At 43.6% G+C, this 22,111-nt stretch overlaps 1 protein-coding gene across 1 annotated transcript in view; it reads left to right on the top strand.

Annotated features, from left to right (window-relative positions):
• Window positions 1-22,111, top strand: part of Ly86 (lymphocyte antigen 86) — a 60,749-nt gene that overhangs the window by 23,265 nt on the left and 15,373 nt on the right. The window contains exons 2-3 of the mRNA XM_057787981.1: window positions 6,858-6,944; window positions 8,036-8,164. Of these exons, the coding sequence (XP_057643964.1) occupies window positions 6,858-6,944; window positions 8,036-8,164 (216 nt within the window). The remainder of the gene's footprint in view (window positions 1-6,857; window positions 6,945-8,035; window positions 8,165-22,111) is intronic.

Genomic DNA, 22,111 nt, shown 5'->3' on the forward strand with positions numbered 1-22,111 from the left:
TCCTGACGGCATCCTGGAGAGGTGTGGCTGAGCCAGGTATAAAGACGTAGACCACAGGAGAGATAATTGAAGTTTTCCTATGTAGGTTATAAACCTTTCACAAGTTTATTTATTGGAAAGTAGCCAAGCATATTAGCATCCTTGGCCTTCACATTAGCATTCTCCTGGGTCAGCCTGTTTTCTGCTAACGGTGCAGGCAGGAAGCAAAACCAGATCTTAAGGTAAGGTGAGCACGAGCAGAAGATTCAGTCCATTAGGGGGAAAGTTGGTGTTTCAGGCCTCAGAGTGCCGTCAAATAGAAGCCTTGGAGAGGGCATGTTGGGAAAAAGGAAAAAGAGGCAAAGAAGGGAAGATCGAAGGGGGCAGGGAGCAAAGTAGGAAAAAGAAAGGAAGGGAGAAGAGGAGGAAGGGAGTGAGCAATTGCCTTCTGAGGGCAGGTAATACAGAATTGAAGCTGGCTGTAGACACAGCATGAGGAAAGGTGATGGAGGCGAGGTAGAAGGGTGCTACCCTTCTCATGATGAGTTTTTTTTTTCCCAAGACATAGTTTCTTTGTGACTTTTTAATAAGAATTCCTTCCCAGTGAAGGAAAATTGGCCACTTTCCAACAGGGTTTAAAATCCAAGCAATAGAACTAGAGGTAAGGGTCAGTCACACCAACACACACACACACACAAACACACACACACACACACACAAAACCTAGGGAATCACCTAGGGGGAAAGTCTCTATTCAGGGATAATCTAGATTAGGCTAGCCTGTGGCCATGTCTGTGAGAGATTGCCTTAGTTTCTGTGTTGACTAAATTTATGTCAGTTTAACACAAGTTAGAGTCACTGGAGATGACTCTAACTTGGGAGAAAACATGCCAATACGATCAGTCTATAGGCAAGCACAGAGCATTTTTTTAAATTAGTGATTGATGGGAGAGGGCCCAGCCCATTGCGAGTGAGGCCATCCCTGGGCAGGGGGTCCTAGGTTCCATAAGAAAGCAGGATGAGTAAGCGCCATGGGGAGCAAGTCAGTAGGCAGCACCCCTCCATGGCCTCTGCATCAGCGCCTGCCTCCAGGTTCTTGCTCTGTTTGAGTCCCAGTTCTGACTTCCTTTGAAGATTAACAGTGATACGGAGGTGTCCGCAGAATAAACTTTCCTCCCCGAGTTGCTCTGGTCGTGGTGTTTTGTCACAGCCGTAGTAGCCCTAACTGAGACAGTTGTCAATTGACTCATCCCACTCTGGATGGCACAGTTTCGTGAGCCAAACCCTGAATTATATCAGAGTTAAGAAAGCCAGTTTTCCAGGAAGTTAGCAAGTGAGGATCCACTTTGTTCTTTCTGCTCTTGGCTGTAGACGAGCAGTGAAAAGCTGCTGAGTCTCTGCCTTGACTTCCCCTCAGTAATGAACTGGAATCTGAAACCAAAAGCCAAATGAACCCCTTTTCTCTCCTGCATTGCTTTCAGTCAGAGTCTTTACCACAGCGTCAGGATGAAACTAGCACACTGGAGACATCTGAGTGAGTTCTGGAGACTTGAGCTACCCAGCAGGAAACACAGAGGCTTCAGGAATGTCACGGAATCCAGGACCTGATGACACACATCCACTGGGATAATAGCGACTTCCTGAGACAGAGCCAACCAGAAGCCCAAAGGGATGCCTCCCTACCACCATCCTCAGCTAAGAATTGCATCTCCAGAGGCATTCTTACTTCTTCCCACCAATTCCAGTTGAAAACACCATCTCTCCCAAACACACACTAGCCAGGAAGTACCAAGGATGTCAGCTTCTGGGCCACGACCCCAGAAAGTACCAAGGCAAGGATGTTGGCTTCTGGGTCACCACCTCAGAAAGTACCAAGGCAAGGATGTTGGCTTCTGGGTCACCACCTCAGAAAGTACCAAGGCAAGGATATTGGCTTCTGGGTCACCACCTCAAGAAGTACCAAGGCAAGAATGTTGGCTTCTGGGCCACCACCTCAGAAAGTACCAAGGCAAGAATGCTGGCTTCTGGGCCACCACCTAGTCAATTCAGCTCAGGAGATTCTGGGTAACTAAGAGAGTATACGGAATGAGAAAAGCTCATTGAGACCTTGTTCTCTCTAAGCCCCACTGTTTTCTGAAACTCTGTTCCACAAACATGCCAGAATGAAGACAAGATATCATAGTCATACATAGTTCATTCATAGAATGAAGAGTATGATATCATTGGCCTTCATGAGTCAGAAAGATGCTGTGAGGGCCATCCACTGGAGCATGAGAAACCTACCAACGCAGTCTCACTGCAGAACGAAGCTCTCCTGGTTGAGAGCAGCCTAGGGTTTTGGGTGGAAAATACTAAGAACTGGATCTGCACCAAGGTCTATGATCTCCTCAGCCACAGACTTTTAACAAGGAATACAGGACCAAGCCTGAAATTCTTCCTAGTGGACCAGCCTTCAAATCCAATCAGAAAGTGGTTAGTTCCCCCATTACAGTCATGTTGCTATTATCCCAGTAAGCGCATCTTACCGGGCAGGTCAGTATTGCAGTGTAGATTCCAGCACTAGATAAGATACCAATGTCTTTTCTCTCCAAGATACCAATGTCTTTTCTCTCCATCGGCCACTCTGGTACTCCTTTCCAGGACTACGAAAGCTAGCTAAACACCAGGAAGGGTGTTTCCTGGTCAGTTTGGGGCTGATTTCTCTATGACTTGCAACAAGTGTATGATATCAGTAGCAGTCGGGGTCCTACCAGGTGGATAAGATGGATAACCAAAGGGCAATGGTCTGTGCTGTCTGGGAGGTCTCTGCGGTTTCCCTAATCAACCATTTCTAAGGAGGTTTTTCCATACCTTGCACTGAAATCTACACTTCTCTGGACGAGCATTGTCCACCAGGGCAGGGTAGTTCTGCTTGAACTTGCAGTGTTAAGTTGTACTTGGAAATTATCTTCCTAACTAGTGGTTTCTATGGGGCTTCTTCACACATCCTTAGCTTTGTTTTGGAGGGGTTGTTGTTGCTGTTGTTTTGTCTTGTTTTTTGCTTTGTTTTGGTTAACCCACCTATTCTCCCTCCTCTTTCTCACCACCTCCTCCATCCCTGTATAATGCCTTAACCCTCAGCATTTCCTCTCTTCTTTCTTTGCATATGTGTTCCACTCTCCGTCCACTTAATCTTTTTAAGTTGGGTTGTGAGGCAGTAGGCTTCAACATGGCTTTTCACACCCCTCCCTTTCACCCTGGTTTCCCCCATGCTACCTGCTTATGTCTTCCTGCCCCTAGGACTCCATCTCACGCCCTCCGCTTCATCTAGAATCACCTATTCCCACTCCCTTAACTTGCCCTGCAAAGGTCCCTTTCCAGAAGAAAGTAATTCTTTTAGTCAGTGCTACTTCACTATGGGTGGGGTGGGGGACGGGTTTCAGCAGTTTCTGTCACATTATGAATTGTCACAGGGATGCTTCATCACACGGAGAGCAACTGGAGATGCCGACTGCCATCCTGTGGTTCACAAAGGATTATGTAAGACTAAATGTCAATAATCATAAGGCTAAGCTATTTTGCTTTAAGGTTGTTAATGGCATTATTCCAAATAACCTTCAATATCCCTTCTTCCAATAGGTGCTAGTATCACATGACATGGCACCCCCAGTTCTGGGAACCCATGTCTGGTAGAGGAATGGCAGGGTATGCAATATACGCAACACAGAGCATACTCCATGACCAAATATTTCCATAAGAATGTACAGGGTATTAACACAGGGTGGGACTGAAGGAAGTGACGTCACCTTTTCCTAGAGGTCTGGAGACTTCATACTTATATCCAAAGACACCACTCTTGCATATAAACTTGAGATAATTGCCAGGGAAGCTCAGAAAATCCCTAAGTACTTTTAAAATAATCTTTGTTTCCCTATACATTTCCGTAGAGAGAGGAGACAAGCAACCTGCTGATCCCTTTGTGACTTTGTGTCTTATTAAAATTATTTTTCTAATACTAGGAAAAGGCTTTATTTCTTTCTCCTCCTTTCAGTTATCCTATGCATATCTTTAAAATATTGATAAGGTCTCCCTAGAATTCTGTAACTGAGAACTGAGCAATACATTTACCTTTTTTTTCATTTTGCCTTGGATGGCAATTTAAATTAACGCACAATTTCAGGGTACGCTTTCCTAAACGTCTGTTGTTTAGGCGGCCTCTGTTGTCTCCCATACTGAGTGTGAAGTGTGTAGCCGGAGCAATTGGTTCTTCCCTCCCCACCGTTTTCCAATCTGAAAATAGGTCTTGAGACAGCACGAAAATGTTGAGGAAGAAGTCATGTGAGCATGAGAAAAGAGGGGCATTTTCCCCTCAGAGACTTAGAGAGCAAACCAAAAAGATGCCTGCATTAGCTCTGCCAGGCTGGAACCGTGTAGGGGCCAATTCCATCACAAGCATCACGGACAACCATGCATTTCTCAGATCAGTGTGTGGATGGTAACAGCACTGTCTGCATCATCACCCAGAAACTCACAGTGGAAGCAGGTATGAGGGTTGGATTACCCAACGCCATGTACCTGCATAGAAAATATCCCAGGCAACCCTAAGAATGAAATTAACATACATTTCCTCAGAATGCCTTATTGAGTACAATGCACAACACTAACTGAGCAGCAATGTGGGTGTGTTTGTACTTCTATTAACATTGAGTTTACATCTTGACTCAAGCGCTTTCTATGTCGGGATCTAGTTAAGTGGATAAAACATTTCTCAGTCTATATGCTGCAATCTGTGAAAGGAGGGAAGCCATGCCTACTTCCCAGATTGTTCCTTATTCTGCCAGTCTGGATCCTATAGAGGAAGTAATAACCAATCAATTAAATGTAATATAAATAATTTAATATAGAGAATTCACTAATTGAATTGAAAAATTAGACAGACCAAAACAACAAAATGAGGGTGAAGAGGAGTTGCCTCCTTGAAGACCAGAAGAGCAAAGGGCAAAAGCTAGAGGGATGAAAACTTGGGCACTCAGACCTTGTGGTCTGAGGTGGGGGAAAGGGTAACCACTTCTGGGACACTATTTCCCAGGGGTCTGGGAACACACGGGGCTGAGCCTGGCTGGCTTAGGAAGGTACCAGAGAAGCATATGTTGGAACCAAGTACCACTGAAACCTGATGAAAAGCAAGGCCAGCCCCTGACTGCAGCCTCCATTCCACTCTAGTACCCTGACAGCACACAACAAACAGAGGGGTGATGGCAGAGGGGTAGCCTCACAAGGCAAAGTACAAAGGCTGGATCTGGAGCTGGGGTGTGGATAACCTAAGAGACTACCCATACTCCTTTGCACTATGTGCATCGGTGGGGTACCTATCTACCGGATGAGTGGAGTCATGGAGAGGCTGAAAACATAGACTGAAAATTCCTAAAAAGTTCTCAGCTCAAGGTGACTTTCCTCCCTTAGGACCAGCGAGAAGCAGAATGGGAAAGGAAGTGAAAAATAGTTCCTGCCTTACAGGGGTCGAAGTTGACATTAGGGGCTGTAGGGTCGAGGCACAGAGCAAACCACCAAGTGATGCAGTTGGGTTCCTACTGTACAGCCGCCATAGCCTCACGTTCAGCCAAAACCAGATCTAATGCCTTTAAATATGAGCACACTGAGCGTGTACAGAGTACTTCCTGTGCTTCTCGAGCCGAGCAGGAGAGCAATGACTCACACCGCCTTTGCCTTGTGCCACACGATTGCATCACACTTACGACTACTGCAAGTCCCCTAGGAATGATTTAAAATATCTGGGGGACGCGGAAGACACGACTCATCAGTTAAAGAGGTTTGCACAGAACCTGCATTTGATTTCCAGTACCCACATGGCAGCTCACAACTGCCTCAAAACTCCAGTTCCAGAGGATCCAACTCCTTTTTCTATCCTCCATGGGTACCTATGTGGTACACATATATACATGTAGGCACTCACACACACTTTTAAAAACAATGAATATATACACAGGAGGGTTCCATGGGTTCCATGAAAATATGATATCTTGCATCAAGAACTTTAGTGCCTATCGATTTTGGTATCCATAGACTCCGGGGGGAGGGGCAGTCCTGGAATAGATATTGAAGGATGACTAGACATATTTACACAGTTTAAAGAGTTTGTCAGACACAACAGGGTTTATGAATTCAGAGAAGCAAAAGACAATTTTCAAGACAATGAGGAAGCCTTCACAAAAGGTGAGAATTAGCAAGACGCTTTTGAAATGAGCAGAAGTATACAAGCAAATCAGAGGGCTGGAAATTTGTGCTATATATGTGTGTGTGTGTGTGTGTGTGTGTGTGTGTGTGTGTGTGTGTGTTGCCACCTGGCCTCAAGTCCACAAAAAATGGATGTAAAGTACAGCTTGGGTTGAGGAGCAGGAGGCTCTTTTTGCTTCTTATTCTGGTTCATAAAGAGCTGTTTAAATAAGCAAAAGTTATATGTAAAATACATTATCTTTAGCTCCTGACTGTTTAGCATAATGCCTTGCATAGAGTAGAACATTGAGGGAAGGGGTTCCATTGGATGGGATGAGATAGCCTAAGTTAAGTAGAATTGTAAAGGTACATCTTAACTGAGTACCTACATACATCTCCTTCTGTCAGCAAGATTATGGTCAGGGACTGAAAGAACTTAAGCAATGATGAAAACTGTAAGTAATCAGCTTGTTATTCGTAGACTGATGCATGTCATCAGAGTGAACGTGACAGTGACTGTGGATAGGCTGGGAGGAGCTGCTGAAATGTTACAGGTGTTTTTAAGTGCAAGGCACTTCAGTGAGTCCTATAAAAATCATTAGCACAGATTGGCTGATGTGTTTGCAGTGAGCTCATGACTAATCTCTTGGTGTCCTCTTTGGCAGATCCCTTACAGGATTTTGGCCTTTCCATTGACCAGTGTGCCAGGCACATCCAACCATTCCTCAACATTAGATTTGGCATCATTCTGAGTAAGTAGACGTGATTACCTCAACATGAAGCATAACAGAGCCTCCTCCCCTGAACACACAATGACTGACGTTGATAGCACGGCAGACTGCACCATAGTCCCACCTTCATCTCTCACATCCCCTCTCTAGTTAATACTCAGGGTCGTGGAATGCTGTGCTGTGGTATTAAAGAGACTCTGGGTGCTCATTTCAACATTGTCAGTCCCTAGTCACCGTAAACAGCAAAGAAGCAATTGTCTTGTCCACAGACAAAAGGTTCGTATATTACTTCTGCCACAAACAGACCTGCTCCACTCCATAGCAGCATGATTTGTGATTCGCATTATTTTGCTTCCCAAACAATAATGGAAGTTCTTACAATTTGGCAAAAAAATTAAAAGGGGGATCTTTCTTCCTACCCTAGACTGTGAGACCACACACTTCCTGGTCCTTTCTTGGTTGGCCATGCCATTAGAATAAGCCAGTATGTTTGCCAGTTCCTAAAGTATCCCCCACTTTTATAAGACCAGTTTTCACAAAACAGAGCAGAAGCATTCAGTAACCAAGAATCTAGGATTATTCTCAAAGACCAAGAACTCTCATGTGACTGAATCTTTCTAGAACTCTATACAATATGTGGTCTCACAGCATCTGAAGAAATGCTATGGGCAGGGAAGCCAAGAGGGGAAAAATGGGTAAAAGACAAAAGAAACGAGTAGGAAAAAGGACCAGAAAGAAATGAAAGCTGCCAATGGAGCTCCCTGAAATTCTCTAGGAAGCCATGAGCAATATCTACCAGGCAACAGTAGTGGGAACATGCAGACCCAACCATGCCCTGCTACCATGGAAGGTAATAACACTATGGAACTAAGGAACTCTAAAAGCCAGACTTGTAGACATTCCATTGATGGGCAGAGCACTGAGCATCAGGGAGTGTAGCCAGTGAGCCACCTTACTAGAAATAGGTAAAGCTTAAGGTATAAATGCTGCTCTGTCAAGAAGAGACACGGCCCACATCCCTCGCTTGCATCAGGCTCATTTAGACAGTGCTGTTGAGCCTTGAGCGACTTTGCAGGGCAGACAAACAGCGCTGAAGTTGTGCTTGTCTATAGGAGAGGACATCAGCAAGCTGTTTCTGGACATAGCTCTTGTCTCAGGAGGCTCCTCTTTTCTGAACTTCTCCTATCCCATCTGTGAGGAGGATCTGCCCAAGTTCTCTTTCTGCGGAAGAAGAAAAGGAGGTAAGCCACCTGCTTTGCTGACTACTTGTTCCTGATACCAGGGTTTGGGTGGACAGAGCCCTGGCTCTCCCTGCTCACCTTTGTGCAACCCACTCCCCACCCATCAGCACCCATTGCATACAAATACCAGGTAATTGTGTGCAGAGGACCTCCCTTATCCAGATGTGAGCATTGATAGAAAAGGTGCATAGGAGATGGCTCCAATGGAGGCTTTTCCCGCATATATAACAGCATCTTACTTAAATGGTTGGCAGCAGAAAGGGCCAATACTTTTCAAACACCACAAGGAATCAGCGTATTTCCATGTTTCCTCTTCTTCTTTGACTATCACTGTTACATCTGTGTTTGTATGTGCACATGTCTATGCTTGAATAAATATAAATATGACCTGCAAAGTCCATTAGATTGTGGTGTGTATATGGTTTCTTAAGGTTGATTACTCTTCAGTAAAGAGGCTCATCCCTGCGAAAGGCTAATTCTCCTTCTCCCAGCAGTCATTAGTTGCCTATAATTCTTTATCTTGGCGTGGGACCCCATGAAATTTTCCCCCTTCTATGTTAGCATGTTTAATGATACTGCCATCATTCCAGGCTTGTTTGCATAGCTGTTTCCCCGACAGGCTCTTTCCTAGCAGACTTCCTGACCTTGTGACTCTCACAGTCTCTCTGCCCCTCTTCCTTGATGTTCCCTGCGCCATAGATGCAGGACCAGTGATGTATATAAAACAGCAGAGGCTGGGTTCCTATTGGTTTGTTGATCACGGAATTATGTCCAGCTGTGGTTTTCTGTGATTGTTTGCTGTAAAGACAAGTTTCTCTGATGAGGGGTAGTACCTACACTTATCTGTGTTTAGATAAGCTGTAGTCTGCTTATCAAAGATTTAATAACTTATATCCATATATAAGAGAAGACACACAGTATTTATCTTTTGAGGTCTGGGTTATCTCACTCAGGATGATTTTTTTTTCTAGCTTCATCATTTATCTATGAATTTCATGGCTTCATTTTCTTGCCTCATTTTTAATTGTTTTTATTGAGCTATACATTTTTCTCTACTCCCGTACCTTTCTCCTCCCCTTCTGCCCTCTCTCATGACCCCCACACCCCCAATTTACTCAAGCGATCTTGTCTTTTTCTCCTTCCTCTGTAGATCTATGTACGTCTCTCTTAGAGTCCTTTTCGCTATCTAGGTTGTCTGGAGTTGTGAACTGTAGGTTGTTTTTTATTTCTTTGCTTTATGTCTAGAAGCCACTTATGAGTGAGTACATATTATATTTGTCTTTCTGGGTTTGGGTTATGTCACTTAATATGTTTTTTTCCTAGATCCATCTTTTTGAATGCAAATTTCAAGATGTCGTGGTTTCATTTTTAACAGCTAAATAATATTTCATTTTGTAAATGTACCACATTTCCATTATCCATGAATCTGTTGATGGACATCTAGGCTCTTTCCAATTTCTGACTAATCCAAATAGAGCAGCAGCGAACATGAAGGAGCAAGTGTCTCTGGAGTAGGACAGAGTCTTTGGGTACATGCCTAAGAGTGGTATAGCTGGATCTTGAGGTAGATATATTCCCAGCTTCCCAAGAAACTGTCATGCTGATTTCCATAGCATCTGTTCAGTGGCCAAGTTTTTCCTTTCCCACATCCTCACCAGCATGAGCTGTCATTTATTTTATTGACCTTGACCATTCTGACTGATGTAAGATGAAATCTCAAAGTAGTTTTGATTTGCATTTCCCCAGTGACTAAGGATATTGAACACTTCTTTAAGTGTTTCTCAGCCTTTTGTGCTTCATCTTTTGGAAATTCTCAGTTCAGTTCTGTGCCCCAATTTTTAATTGGGTTATTTCCAGCATTGCTCTCTGTTCAGGATTGCCTTGGCTATCTAAGAATTTTACTTCTAAATGAATCTTTAAAAATTTTTTCAGTGTCTGGGAAAAATGATGTTGACATTTTGAAGGGGGCTTAATTGAGTCTTTAGACTGCCTCTGGTAAGCTGGCATTTTCACAATATTGATTCTCCCAACCCCCGAGCATGAGAGGTTTTTCCATCTTTCAGTGTCTTCTTCAATTTCCTCTTTGAGAAATGGGCCACTTTTGGGTGTTTTGAAGTCTTCATTATAGAGGTCATCTCTTCCTTCCTTGGGTTTATTCCCAGATAGCTCACATTTATGATGGCTGTTGTAAATGGGACGGTTTCAATCATTTCTTCTTCAGCATGTTTGCCATTGGTAGATAGGAGGACAGCAGACTTTTCTATGAAAATTTTATATCTTGCCACTTTACAATACTAATCAGCTATAAGAGTTTTCTGGTAGAGTCTTGAGATCTCATGTATAGAATCATATCATCTGCAAATAGAGATAGCTCGACTTCTGTCCTTTCTTAGTTGCGTATCTTCTATTGGTGCCTTTTGTGCTGCTGCTCTAGCCAAGACTCCCCACACTCTATTTAAAAAGTGGGGAAATAGACACCTGCATCTTGTTCCTGATTTTAATAGAAATGCTTGAGTTTCTCCCATTTAATATAATGCTGGCTGTAGGTTTGTCATATATAGGTTTTATCATGTAGAAATATGTTCCTTCTGTTCTAAGTTTCTACAGGACTTCTATCATGAAAGGATGCTGGATTTTGCCTAAAGCTTTTTCTGCATCTGTTAAAATACCCATGTGATTTCTGTCCTTGAATTCTTTGAGTCCACTATATGATGTGTTGCACTTTAGTTATCTTAACTGACTTATAGTTATTCAAATCCTCTTACAAAATGTTTAGCTATATTGATATACACGTGTTGAACCATCCTTGCATGCTTGAAGTAAGGCTGGCTTGATTGTGATAAATGAACTTTCTTATTTTTTCTTAAATTTCATTTGCAAGTATTTTATTGAAAATTTTTTCATCCAATCCTTTCTACCTGCCTTTGTCTTGGCTAGCCCCCGACCCTCCTGGCCACACTTAGCCAACTCCTCCCCTCTATTTCTTCAATCCCTTCTCTTCCCCTTCCCTTATCTTCCTCTCTTTTGTGGTCCACTCTGTCTTCTTCTGGCTCCATTCCTCCCTGCCTCCCTTCCCCCTTCCACAATGACTAAGTCCCTTACTTGGTGCCAAGTGCTCTAGGAAACCTAAGATGAACAAAGGATGTTTTCTGACTTCCAGGACATTATTGGCTTGAGGAAAGAGATTTATAAAACTGGTTCAAAGTTACCACAGGTGGTGTTTACACTGAGCAGAAATAAACAAAATGCCAGGTCAGCCTATGAGGTAGCTCATCCCCGAGATGTTCCACCTCTGAGAACACGAACAAACTAGGGAACCGAATAAAGAATTGCTTGCCTGATGCCTTTAAAGTTATCTGAATCCTGTAACAAGGTGTTCAGCTATACATATTCATGTTTGAATAATGCTCCTTTGTGTATGGGTCATATTTTCTTTATCCATTCATCTGCTGCTGGAAACATAGGTTGATTACAAAGTCAATACTCTACAATGAGCAACGTGCATCATAACCTTCACTGCCCTGCATCTCTCGTTGCTTCCTGTCCTATCCCCCATGTGCACCTTCAGCATCTCAGCCAAAGGTTACCCCTTTCTGACCACAGCCTGTGTGTTAGCAGGTGCTATGTTTGGGGGTCCCTTTGGCCTGTAACATCTGCTCCCATTTGTCTTCCATGCCAACTTAACCCAAGAATCCTTCCTCCAAACCCAATCAGATTAACTGCTTCCATCATTGCCGAAGCCAGGGAATTATGTGGGGGAGCAGATGGCAGAGAGGCTGATTGACTATTACGGGGGTGCAACTCGATAGGAAAAAATTACTGAGTGTTTTGTGATTGGCAACGAATTATGGTTCCTACTTCTGTTATTGCTCCATCTCAGCTTCTGGTGTGTGTGTGTGTGTGTGTGTGTGTGTGTGTGTGTGTGTGTGTATGTGTCTGCACTCCTTGAAGACATGATTATTTCTGCTTCCTGTCTCTGTGGACATAGCAGAGAGAGCTATATCATAAAGAGATAGCAAATGTGTGTTTTGGCTGAATTTGGTGTGGGCAGAGGATAGGCTGGATAGGACACCTGTGCACATAGATGAGAGTGTGTAAGGGTGGTTCTGCATGACTAGACACGGGAAGTTCATCAAATCCTCCCATGGAGGAAATTGTCTTGGTCCTCCACGATTAAGAAAACCTTACTATTTATCCTGTGCATGGTTTTAATGTAATTAATAAAACAGGAGAAATATTGTTCCCTCAAACAGTTTAAGGAGTCTAAATCTGCTTAGCAGCTCAGAAAGCTTGCCTTATACCTATCTGAATGCTGGGCAGGCAGCCCACAGTCATTTACTTTCCTTATTGCTATGGGGACAATGACTGCAGAGGCAGGCAGAGGGGCTCGCATTTGGGGAATTGCCCGGAAATTTTATTTAGTATTAAACAACCAAATAAGGGGATACGCAAGCACTGCATGAATTATTATGTAAATTAAATAAGCCAGAAAAGTGGAATCTTAAAATTCAGAGGTCTCTTGGGTCATTGTGTTTTTTAACCTACTGCAGAAAGGGCAGTGGCAGTGATTAACACTGTGCTCCGAAGCAGCGAATGACACCAGGGAGAACCAGAGTCATCAAACCCAAGCAGAAGCTGCTGTTTGCATGGCAGGCATGAGACTGAGTCCCTGGGGCCTTGCAGTTCTTAGCAGAGAGGGAGGAAAAGATGCCATCCACTGTGGGTGACACAGTCTGCTGCCATCTGCAGGCCAGGGGCTGTGTGGTACTTACACAAGTTCTCCTCCCCCACAGAAATCTAAGAGAATCCAAAGAGAAACATGGCATAGTTCAGATTCAGAGGGGTGTGGAACTGAACACAGACACACCTCATTTTATCCTATCCTCATTTCATGGCACTTGGCAGGAAGTGTGTTGAACAAATTGAAGACTTGACAGCCCTTGACCGTCAAGTCTCTTGGCACCATTTCTCCAACAGCGTGTGCTCACTTTGTATGTTCACACTTTTTTGGCAATAGGGATTTCTAAACTAAAGTACCTTCATCTTTTTTGTAGACACAGGCTGTTGCACATTGAACAAATCACAATGCAGTATAAATGTAACATTTATGTGCATCCAGATGCCGTGGTCTACAGTCAAACCAGCTGTTTCCAGGAACATCTGTAGAAAGTTCTGAATCAGAGTCAAATAGACCATCAGGGGGATCATCCAAAGCCAGCTCCTCCCTCTTCCTCTAAAATCCCTGAGCCCCTTCATCCAGGCTCTGAGCTTAGGGAGACAGAAACAAGGCATGAAGCATCTTCTGTACCACATACTCTCTAGCTTGGGTAACATAGATTCATTTGCATTCAGTGCTTTTAGACAAGCTGCAAATGCTCAATATCAATATTTAAGACTAAAGTGTGTTTGGAAGGAAGCTCCTAAAGACCACACCTAATTTCTGACCTTAAGGTGATAAGCTGGAGAAGTCCCCACCACACTCAGGAACTGTCACACAGGTACAATGTCCTGCCATTGGTAGTTTAGCTTTGCTCTTATCTGCAGTTACTTATCATGGTTACCTTAGCAGATATTAATTTGGGCTATGTTTTAGTTAGACCCCGGCTGCCCTGTGCAGGGATCACAAGCCGCATGTAGTTATTATGAATTATTATGCTAGTCTGAGCTTCAGTATGTCATAAGTCTAAAGTACAGGCCCATTTTTTTAAAGATAATATGACAGAAAAGCATATTATATCACCATTGTTGTGTAGGAGGAGGGAGCAGGCCGCTTCCCACCGCACAGCTAGCTTAACCCCTGAAATAACCACACAGAAAATTGTATTAATTAAATCACTGCCTGGCCCATTAATTCTAGCCTCTTATTGACCAACTCTCACATCCTGATCTAACCCATTTCTACCAATCTGTGTAACACCATGAGATTGTGGCTTACCAGGAAATATTCTAACCAGCATCCGTCTCGGGCAGGAGAACCATGGTGTTTGCCACACTGCCCTTCTTCCCAGCGTCAACTCTGCTTTCCCTGCTATCTAAGTTCTGCCCTATCAAAAAGGCCAAGGTAGTTTCTTTATTTAAACAATGAAAGCAACACAAATACAGAAGGACCTCCTACATCATTTCCCTTTTTCTGTTTAAAAAGGAAAGGAAGGCTTTAACTTTAACATAGTAAAATTACAGATAAAACAATTATCAAGCAAGAATTACAGTTACAATATTTATGTTTATATCTATTTATACAATTCCCTGGAGTCAGAACCAAGCCAGGTTAACCCAATCCCCGCCATAGCTGAAAAGTACTTTGTTCCCTTCAGGAAATCGTCACAGGTAGCAGTCAGCAGCATCATAGCGCTTGACTGCAATAGGCACTGCGCCAGAATGTCATGTGTATTAACCAATGTACTACTTCTGTCAACCTCACAAAGTGTAGAAGGCTTGTTATTGTTTCTATGGTACTGTGTCCTACAACATATATTCTCTGTCCTTGGTTTCCAGCAGCTTCTAAAACCTTTGTAACTTCCTGAGCCATAGAGGGACTAGGAAAACCTCGTTTTGTTCCATGTTTGTCATGGACAGAGCTACTATGTCCCTTGAACTCTCTTGGGTGACGAGTGTCTTTGCTCTACTGAAGTCCATCTTGGTTGGCTCTGCGGCTGGTCATCAGAAAGGCAGAGTCACATCACAAGCCAGGAACCTCCCATCCTGCCCATTTCTATCTTCTGATAAGGCATAGGGGACTCAGTTAATACCAAATCATGTCTATGTTGGGGGGCAATGCCAGAAAGAGCCCTAAAGTATGGGTGCAGGTCCCTGGAGGGCACTGTGCCAAGAGTAGACATGGAAACTCTGCCCAGCTCTCCACATAGCCTGCTTTGTGTATTCACTTATATCCTCTGTGATACCTTTCAGAGCGAACTGAGAAATGTCAGCAAGTATTTTCCTGGGTTCTGCAAGCTGTTTTAGCAAATTATCAAACAAAAACAGGGGGGAGGAACTCAGATGAATGCCCTGGCTGCAGTCACAATTTCAAAAGGAAAGTGTGAATATTCTGAGAGCCTGCTGCTTATGGTTGGCATCTGAAGGGAGGGGAAAGTCTTGTGGGATTGAGCCCTTCACCTGTGGGGTCAGCGCTAACTGATCAGTGCCAGAAAGGAACTGAAATGTAGGATGCCAGCTGATATTGAAGAAGCGGGAGGAAAGCTCACACATTTAGCAGCCGGAAGTAGAATATTTTGAAGATATAAGAAGAGAAAATGCTTCACATTGTTGTTGTTGTTCCTAGCTTTATTTGAACAGATGAGGTAGGGTTTCAGAAAGCACCAACAAGATAACCCCATAGTCATCTTTATAGAAAATCTCCCTGAGGTCTGGCTTGTTGGTTCCTCTCTCTCTCTCTCTCTCTCTCTCTCTCTCTCTCTGTGTGTGTGTGTGTGTGTGTGTGTGTGTGTGTGTGCGTGCATGTGTGTGTGTGCTTCTCCATGTCTCTTCTCAGTAGGGTTAGTGTTATTCAATGAGTTTCATAGACTATCCTATCTCAGGATGGTGAGAGTGGAATGTTAAATAGAGTCAAAAAATAATCATGGGCCTTAATGACCATGAAAATAAACTAACTTGGAATATGAAGAAGCCTTCTCCACATCACACTGTAAAAAAAAAAAAAAAAAAAAAAACCTGGGAGAAATTTCTCAAAGGGGTATGGCAATGCATGTTCTTTATGTAGGACCACATATCAGCAAGTGTCTCTGCTGGAAATGAACACGGGATTTTGAGCAAAGGCTTAGGCCTAGGTCATGAAGTAAACAATGAGTGTGTGATTCCCCCTGCTCCTGATAACCTGCACATCGCTGACTTGGTTCTGGCTAAACCTCTGTGAAGTCTAGCCAGAGTAGCCAAAATTGGCATTGATCTCACAGCACCAAGTTCATAATTGACTTTAGAAATAACTCAGTGTTTAATGAATTGATTTGTGGGTGTCTGTTGTATCCAGCCATAACAGTTTGCTTTAAATGTCCCCGAAGGGCTCCTACTTTAAAGGATCTGTACTTTGGGTGGTGTTGTTGGTACATGATAGAACCATTAGGTTGTGGGAATCTAACGGGTAGACCTTAGGTCACTGGAGGTGTGGAACCCCATTTCTCTTCTTTCTCTGGTTTCCTCGCTATGAGTGAAATGGATTTGCTCTGAGCATGCCCCTGTTGTGTTTTTACAGGGCCAAAGTAATAGCACCATCTGATCATGGACTTGAGCCTCTAAAACCCTGACCCACAATAAATATTTCCTCTTTCTTAGGATTAACTAAATATTTGTTACAATGAATGAAATGCTAAATGCTAAAGCAGCAACCTATTCCCCAAACCAACGAAATCAAAATTTAAAAGCTAGGAGAGACAAGGGTGCGAGTCATATGTAAAGGCACTGGGTACATCTGTACACATAGACACAAGTCCTTTGGGACATCTCTAACAGACGCAGGGCACAACATGATGGACACCGAAAGGACTTAATAATGTCACTCTCAAGTTAGGAACCTAGAGAAGTGCTGGAGACAGTGATCACCCACAAGAACTGCTGATATGTGGGCCTTGTCCCTGTCCAAGACACATTTCATCAAAAATATAGAACTGGAAGCTATTCCAAAATACAACAGATATGAATATATGTCACTTTGTGCTCTATGAACGCTACAGGACAAAATGAGTTTGGATATTAAACTCATTAACTTTAAACTCTTAGTGTTGAAAGAAATACCACAGGGACATTTCATGCAAAGTGAAGAATTTTTAGGTGTTTGGTTTTTTTGTAGGGTGTTTGTTTAACTGGTTGTTACTTGTTTGTATTTGAGGTGAGTTCTCAAGTATTCTTAAGACGTAGCTGAGGATGACTCTGAACTTCCTATTCTCCTGCTTCTCTCCCCTGAGTGCTGGGATTGCAGGCATGCGCCACCATGCCCATCTTATGGAGGGCTGGGGATCAAGCCCAGGGCCTCGTGGGTGCCCCACAAGCACTCTACCAACAGAGCCAAATCCCAAGTCCCTGAGTAGTTCTTGAGTCTAGAAAATAATTGCTCTCTGGCTTATCTTCTGCATAAATCAACTTTCCTATTTTAATTGTTTGTCCAATATGGTAAATACATCATAATTATAAGAATTTCAATATCCAGGAGGTCCACTGAGAGCCATGCATAAGGATGATATTGCCCTTGGGGCGGATATTAGCCCTGACAGCAGCTAAGGGTTTGGACTGTACTGCTTACTGATTTTACATATGCAAATAAGTTCAAAGTAGACGTGCACTAGGTGCTCCCTTCTGACTCCTGGTCTTTCTTTCCTTTGGGTCCCATGGTGTTGCGAGGGGGGGGGGGGGAGTGTTTTCTGCTGTCCTGGTTCTCACGAAGCATCTACACCTGATTATCATGAGGATCCCATTAACCTCTGAGATAGATACCGCAGCCTCACTGTCTATGCCTATCCAAAATTCATCTGAACGCTTCTACCTAAAGTCACAGGTCAGAATCCATTTGCTTCTCTCGTGCCTTCATTACTTCAGTTTCAGTGTGCTGCTTTTCTGGGTCTGTGAAAGAGGGGCCGAGCAATGCGAATGCAACCTCTTCATTGCCTACATTTGGAAAAACTCCCATTAAGCACTCTCTGTAAAATACTTCCTACCTGCGCTGCTATAGGAGATGACAAGGCCAAAAACCACCTTCCAGGCAGTACATTGAAGAGTATTAATCTATGCTGACAACCTGACAACCTCCATGAAGCTTGCTGGAGACACAGCACATCCACAGGCCTCATTATTCACTTGTTTAACAAATGCAAGCCCGGAGAATCTGGTCACTGAGTTCTGCCATAACAGAAGGAGATTAAGCAGCTCCATTTGAAGCCTCAATTATGACATATGTCACCCCTGTTTTACACGTTCACTGATCTGGCTTCTGGGGCCACTTGAGACTACCTGCTTTGGCAAACTCTCTTGCTGCAGGCTTCATACTCCGATGGTCCCCACACTTTATTCTCAACCTCTCCTTATCCCAGTTTCGAGTCCTGACCCTCATCAAACCTCTCAATAGCCTAAGTTACAAGATGTCTCCATTCCTCTTCCCATGGATGAACCTAGAAAATTGTCTGCTCTCTCCTGCCATCCTCAGCCCTGCTGTCATTTTGTAACTGCGGACAGCATGTCACCAAAAGCGCTATTGTTCTGGGACAAAGTCCTGCTCTCTGCCTCATCACCCTGTCTGGCTTCTGCAGAAGAGAATGGGGCCAGACTCAGTCCAACAGCTCTCATTACTGCACACGCATAGATTTGCTTGAAGGCTGCATGTAACTGTAGATGGATGGACCATCCTCAAGATTCAAGCTCATGAAAAGAATTCCGAGAATGTGCAAACCTTGGGTACCACTGTGCCTAGAGAGAGGGTACTCATCCCAGGTAGGGAACCCCTAACAGACCAAGGAGAGGATATCCCCAAAGTCCAACTTAATGAACCAATATGTTTTGGGGGGAACTATGGGTGACTAGCTAATCTCAGGACAAAGAATGACTCAGCAATGCCTTTGTGGACCTCTCTTGAGAAACTGATGGTGCTGGCCTAGGGACCACACCCTGAGACCCACTATCCTGGTGGACACTCGTGGGTTCTGGAGCCAGAACTTCAGCGTTAACTACTTACCAATTATGTAAGCTTGAGCAAGCCACTTTCTGAGCCTCAGTTTCCTCATTTGTACAACAAAGAAAATGAGACTGAACCCATTGGATGATCAAAGGAAAATGTGGGCTAATGTGTATGAAACCTTGCTTCTACCGTAGGCATTCAAAATAGCATCCACCGCAGGTACTTGAAGCAGCTAATGACAGATTCCCAAACCTGGGCTAGAAATCCCCAGGGTATCATCAGTCTGGGAGTGAAGTCTGCATCTTAACGAGGCACCTGAAGAGGCATTGGAGGCCTTGAGGCTTAGAAGCTGAAGTTCTTTTTCCTCACAGGGAGCAGGGAAAATGCCTTTGGTCCAAACGAGTACTCCCCCAGAGGTCAGTTAAGCCAAGTCTCCCAGCTTCCTGCATCCCTGGGGAGAACTCCATTTGCATTTCTGTCGCCTTGCTTTGAACCCTTTCTTATCTTCATGTTTTATTCCTTGTCTGTAGACTTCAAGTAGCTCCGGGTTTCCTGGGCAGCCACTACTGCTGCAAATTCATGGAGAATCAACAGAAGCAATAGTTTTTTTTATTGAATGAGTAGAACGACTTTACTCTTGAACTGCAGAGCACAGACCTAGGAATAATGGCCACAAAAGAGTGGATATGAGCAATGGCCAAGCAAAAGGAGACTCCTCTGTGTTAAACAAAATGAAAGGAGAGCTCCCAGTTGTTAAGGAATGGTGCGGTTCTGGTGTTGTGTCTCCATCCTCAAACTCAAGTACCACTGTATGTGATCCAATTGTGGGTTAAAACTGTCCTTCAACATCAGCCTGTTTGTTTAGTTTGAGCCCAATATAGTAAGGCTAGCGATGGCCTAGGACCAGAAGCAATTTTAATTTTCTAAAACAACACTTAGCTTCTTTCCAAGTCCTTAGCTGGTTATGAGATTCCATAAATCTAATTCAGTGACTCACACACTTTCACGCAATAATCCTTTAAGAAGCTAATTTAAAAGGACAACTCTCCCTTCCTCCATCTACCCCAGGCTGACCCTAAGGATGCTGGTATTTGCATTTTAACTAAGTAAACATTCCCTGGACACTGCTGTGCGGGGCCCCAGAGTCCCCCAGGCCAGAGACACACAGCCCTCTTCATTGCTTATGCTACATTCTCTGTCACGACGACAATGGACAATGTTCTTGCCAGCCCTGCCCAGGTTTCTGTAGATCTCTTTACTTGGGTATCCAGGTGCTCCACCAACTGACAAGGTTTATTTGAGTTTGGTGCTTAGTATCTACAGAAATCCAGGAATAGGACAGTAAGAGGAGAGAGAATAAGGAGCCAGCCGAGTTCTCTTCGTTGTGCTTCCCAGGAGTTGGGTGTTTCTCACGTGGAACTTGAACAGCTAAAGCAAACAGAGTTGGGGGAGGAAGCTGCCAATGAGTCTCACTGCTCACAGGATCCCCTTCTCCATCTCTCCTTCATGACTGTCCACTGCATAAGCTATCAGCCACTGGGTCTGTGAAGTCCTTGAACTGTGGCCAGACCAAAGTGAGACGCATTGTAAGTGTAGCACACATAGTAGATTTAAAAACTTTGTGCAAAAAATAAAAAAGAATTATTAATGTAACTACCTCATTTTTATATTGGTTACATGCTAAAAATGGTAGTATTTTAAGCAACGTGGTTAAACAACAGATCTTATTCACCTTACTTGTTTTCCTTTCCTTTTTTGAATACGGCCACTAGAAAAGCTTAAATGGTCCATAGGGTTCACATTGAATTTCTGTTATTGTCCAGCAAAATGACCACAAATCATATGTGGCAGTTCAAAAGTGGTTCTATTTAAGTAAATTAAATTCTGTTTAAGTAAATTAAAAAGTCAGCTCATCTGTTGGACTGGCCACAGTGCAAGCTCTTATGGCCATAGGAGGCTGATGGCAGCCAAGTTTGATGGGATCTTTGCAGAATGTTCTACTGGGCCCATCTGACCTACTGCTTCATTTAACTCTGCATTGCCTGTAATTGTCTGTCCTGAATTCATTGGTGTACTTTGCATTAGAAATCTTACTCCTCGGCCCAGTTAAAACCCTAATATTTTCTCTTGTACTCAAAGCCTAGAATATGTTTCTGTCATGGCTCTAAAGTGCCCTTTGGGGGGAGCACAAATGCAAAGAAGCCCCCACTTGTGGCCCTGTCTTAGGCTGGCCACCTGGGTCCTCTACTCTTAATCCAACATCACTGTATTGGCTTCCTACTGTCGCTGTAGCAAGTTGTCACAGAAGACACAAAGTCATAGTACTGATTTGTTCTCTTGGCACCTGGATGCCACAAATCTAAACCCAAAGTATTGGTAGAGCTAGCTGTATGCCCTTGGAAGCTTATGGAAGCATCTCTCTTGCCCTTTTCAGTCTCTGGGACTGTTACATTCCTTGACTCACAAGCCTCTTCCACTCACTCTGCTTCCTCCACTCGGCCTCTCCTCCCATCCTTCCCCCTCTCATCTTCTAGTTGCGCTGAGTCTATCCAGGTAACCTAGGCTCATCTCTCCACCTCAAAGGTCTCATTGGATTACATCTGCAAAGTCCCTTTGTCCATGTGAAATGGCAATAGTCACAGTCTCTGGGGACCAAGATGTGGACATCTGTAAGGGACCTCTGCTGTCCAGGCAACCCTTACCAAGAAAAAACAGCACTTTTTCTGACTTCTGCTTGCAATGTCAAGAGCTCAAGTAGTTACGCATAATCCAAGGAACCTTGAGTTCCATGTGTTTTTGATTAAAATGACTTGTAAATGCCAAACAACTGAGAACTCCCCAGACCACACACTTGCCCATATGCCCAGTGCAAGATATGAGTTTTTCTGTTTGGAAGCCAGATCATTGCTTCATAGCAAAAAGCTTACTTCATGGGAGCATTACTGTCACCCTTTTTCAACTTAATAACCACCTCTGCTTGCAGTATTCCTTACCCAGAAGAGAAACAATTTGGCCTCAAGTCAATGACGTAATTTGTGTGTTGAAACCATTCCTAGTTCAAAACCAGCTTGCTATCTAAAAAGACTGATGATAAGCTTGTCTCTGAATCACTTGAGAGGTGTAAATAGGAGGCCATGATTGATTCAACCCTGGAGAATAACAATTTAACAATTTTGTAATGATCCCTTGCAAGTTCACAGTGAATGTTTTGGAGTTGCCAATAACATTTGATTTCTCTAGATAGTACAATTCCTTAAGGCGGTTAGAAGTTTGGCTGCATGTGTAGGGGAAGATATCAAAGTAGAACTTACTAAGCCAAAATTAAAATA

Source organism: Chionomys nivalis, chromosome 13 (genome assembly GCF_950005125.1).
Source record: "Chionomys nivalis chromosome 13, mChiNiv1.1, whole genome shotgun sequence".
In the NCBI taxonomy this organism is placed as follows: domain Eukaryota; kingdom Metazoa; phylum Chordata; class Mammalia; order Rodentia; family Cricetidae; genus Chionomys; species Chionomys nivalis.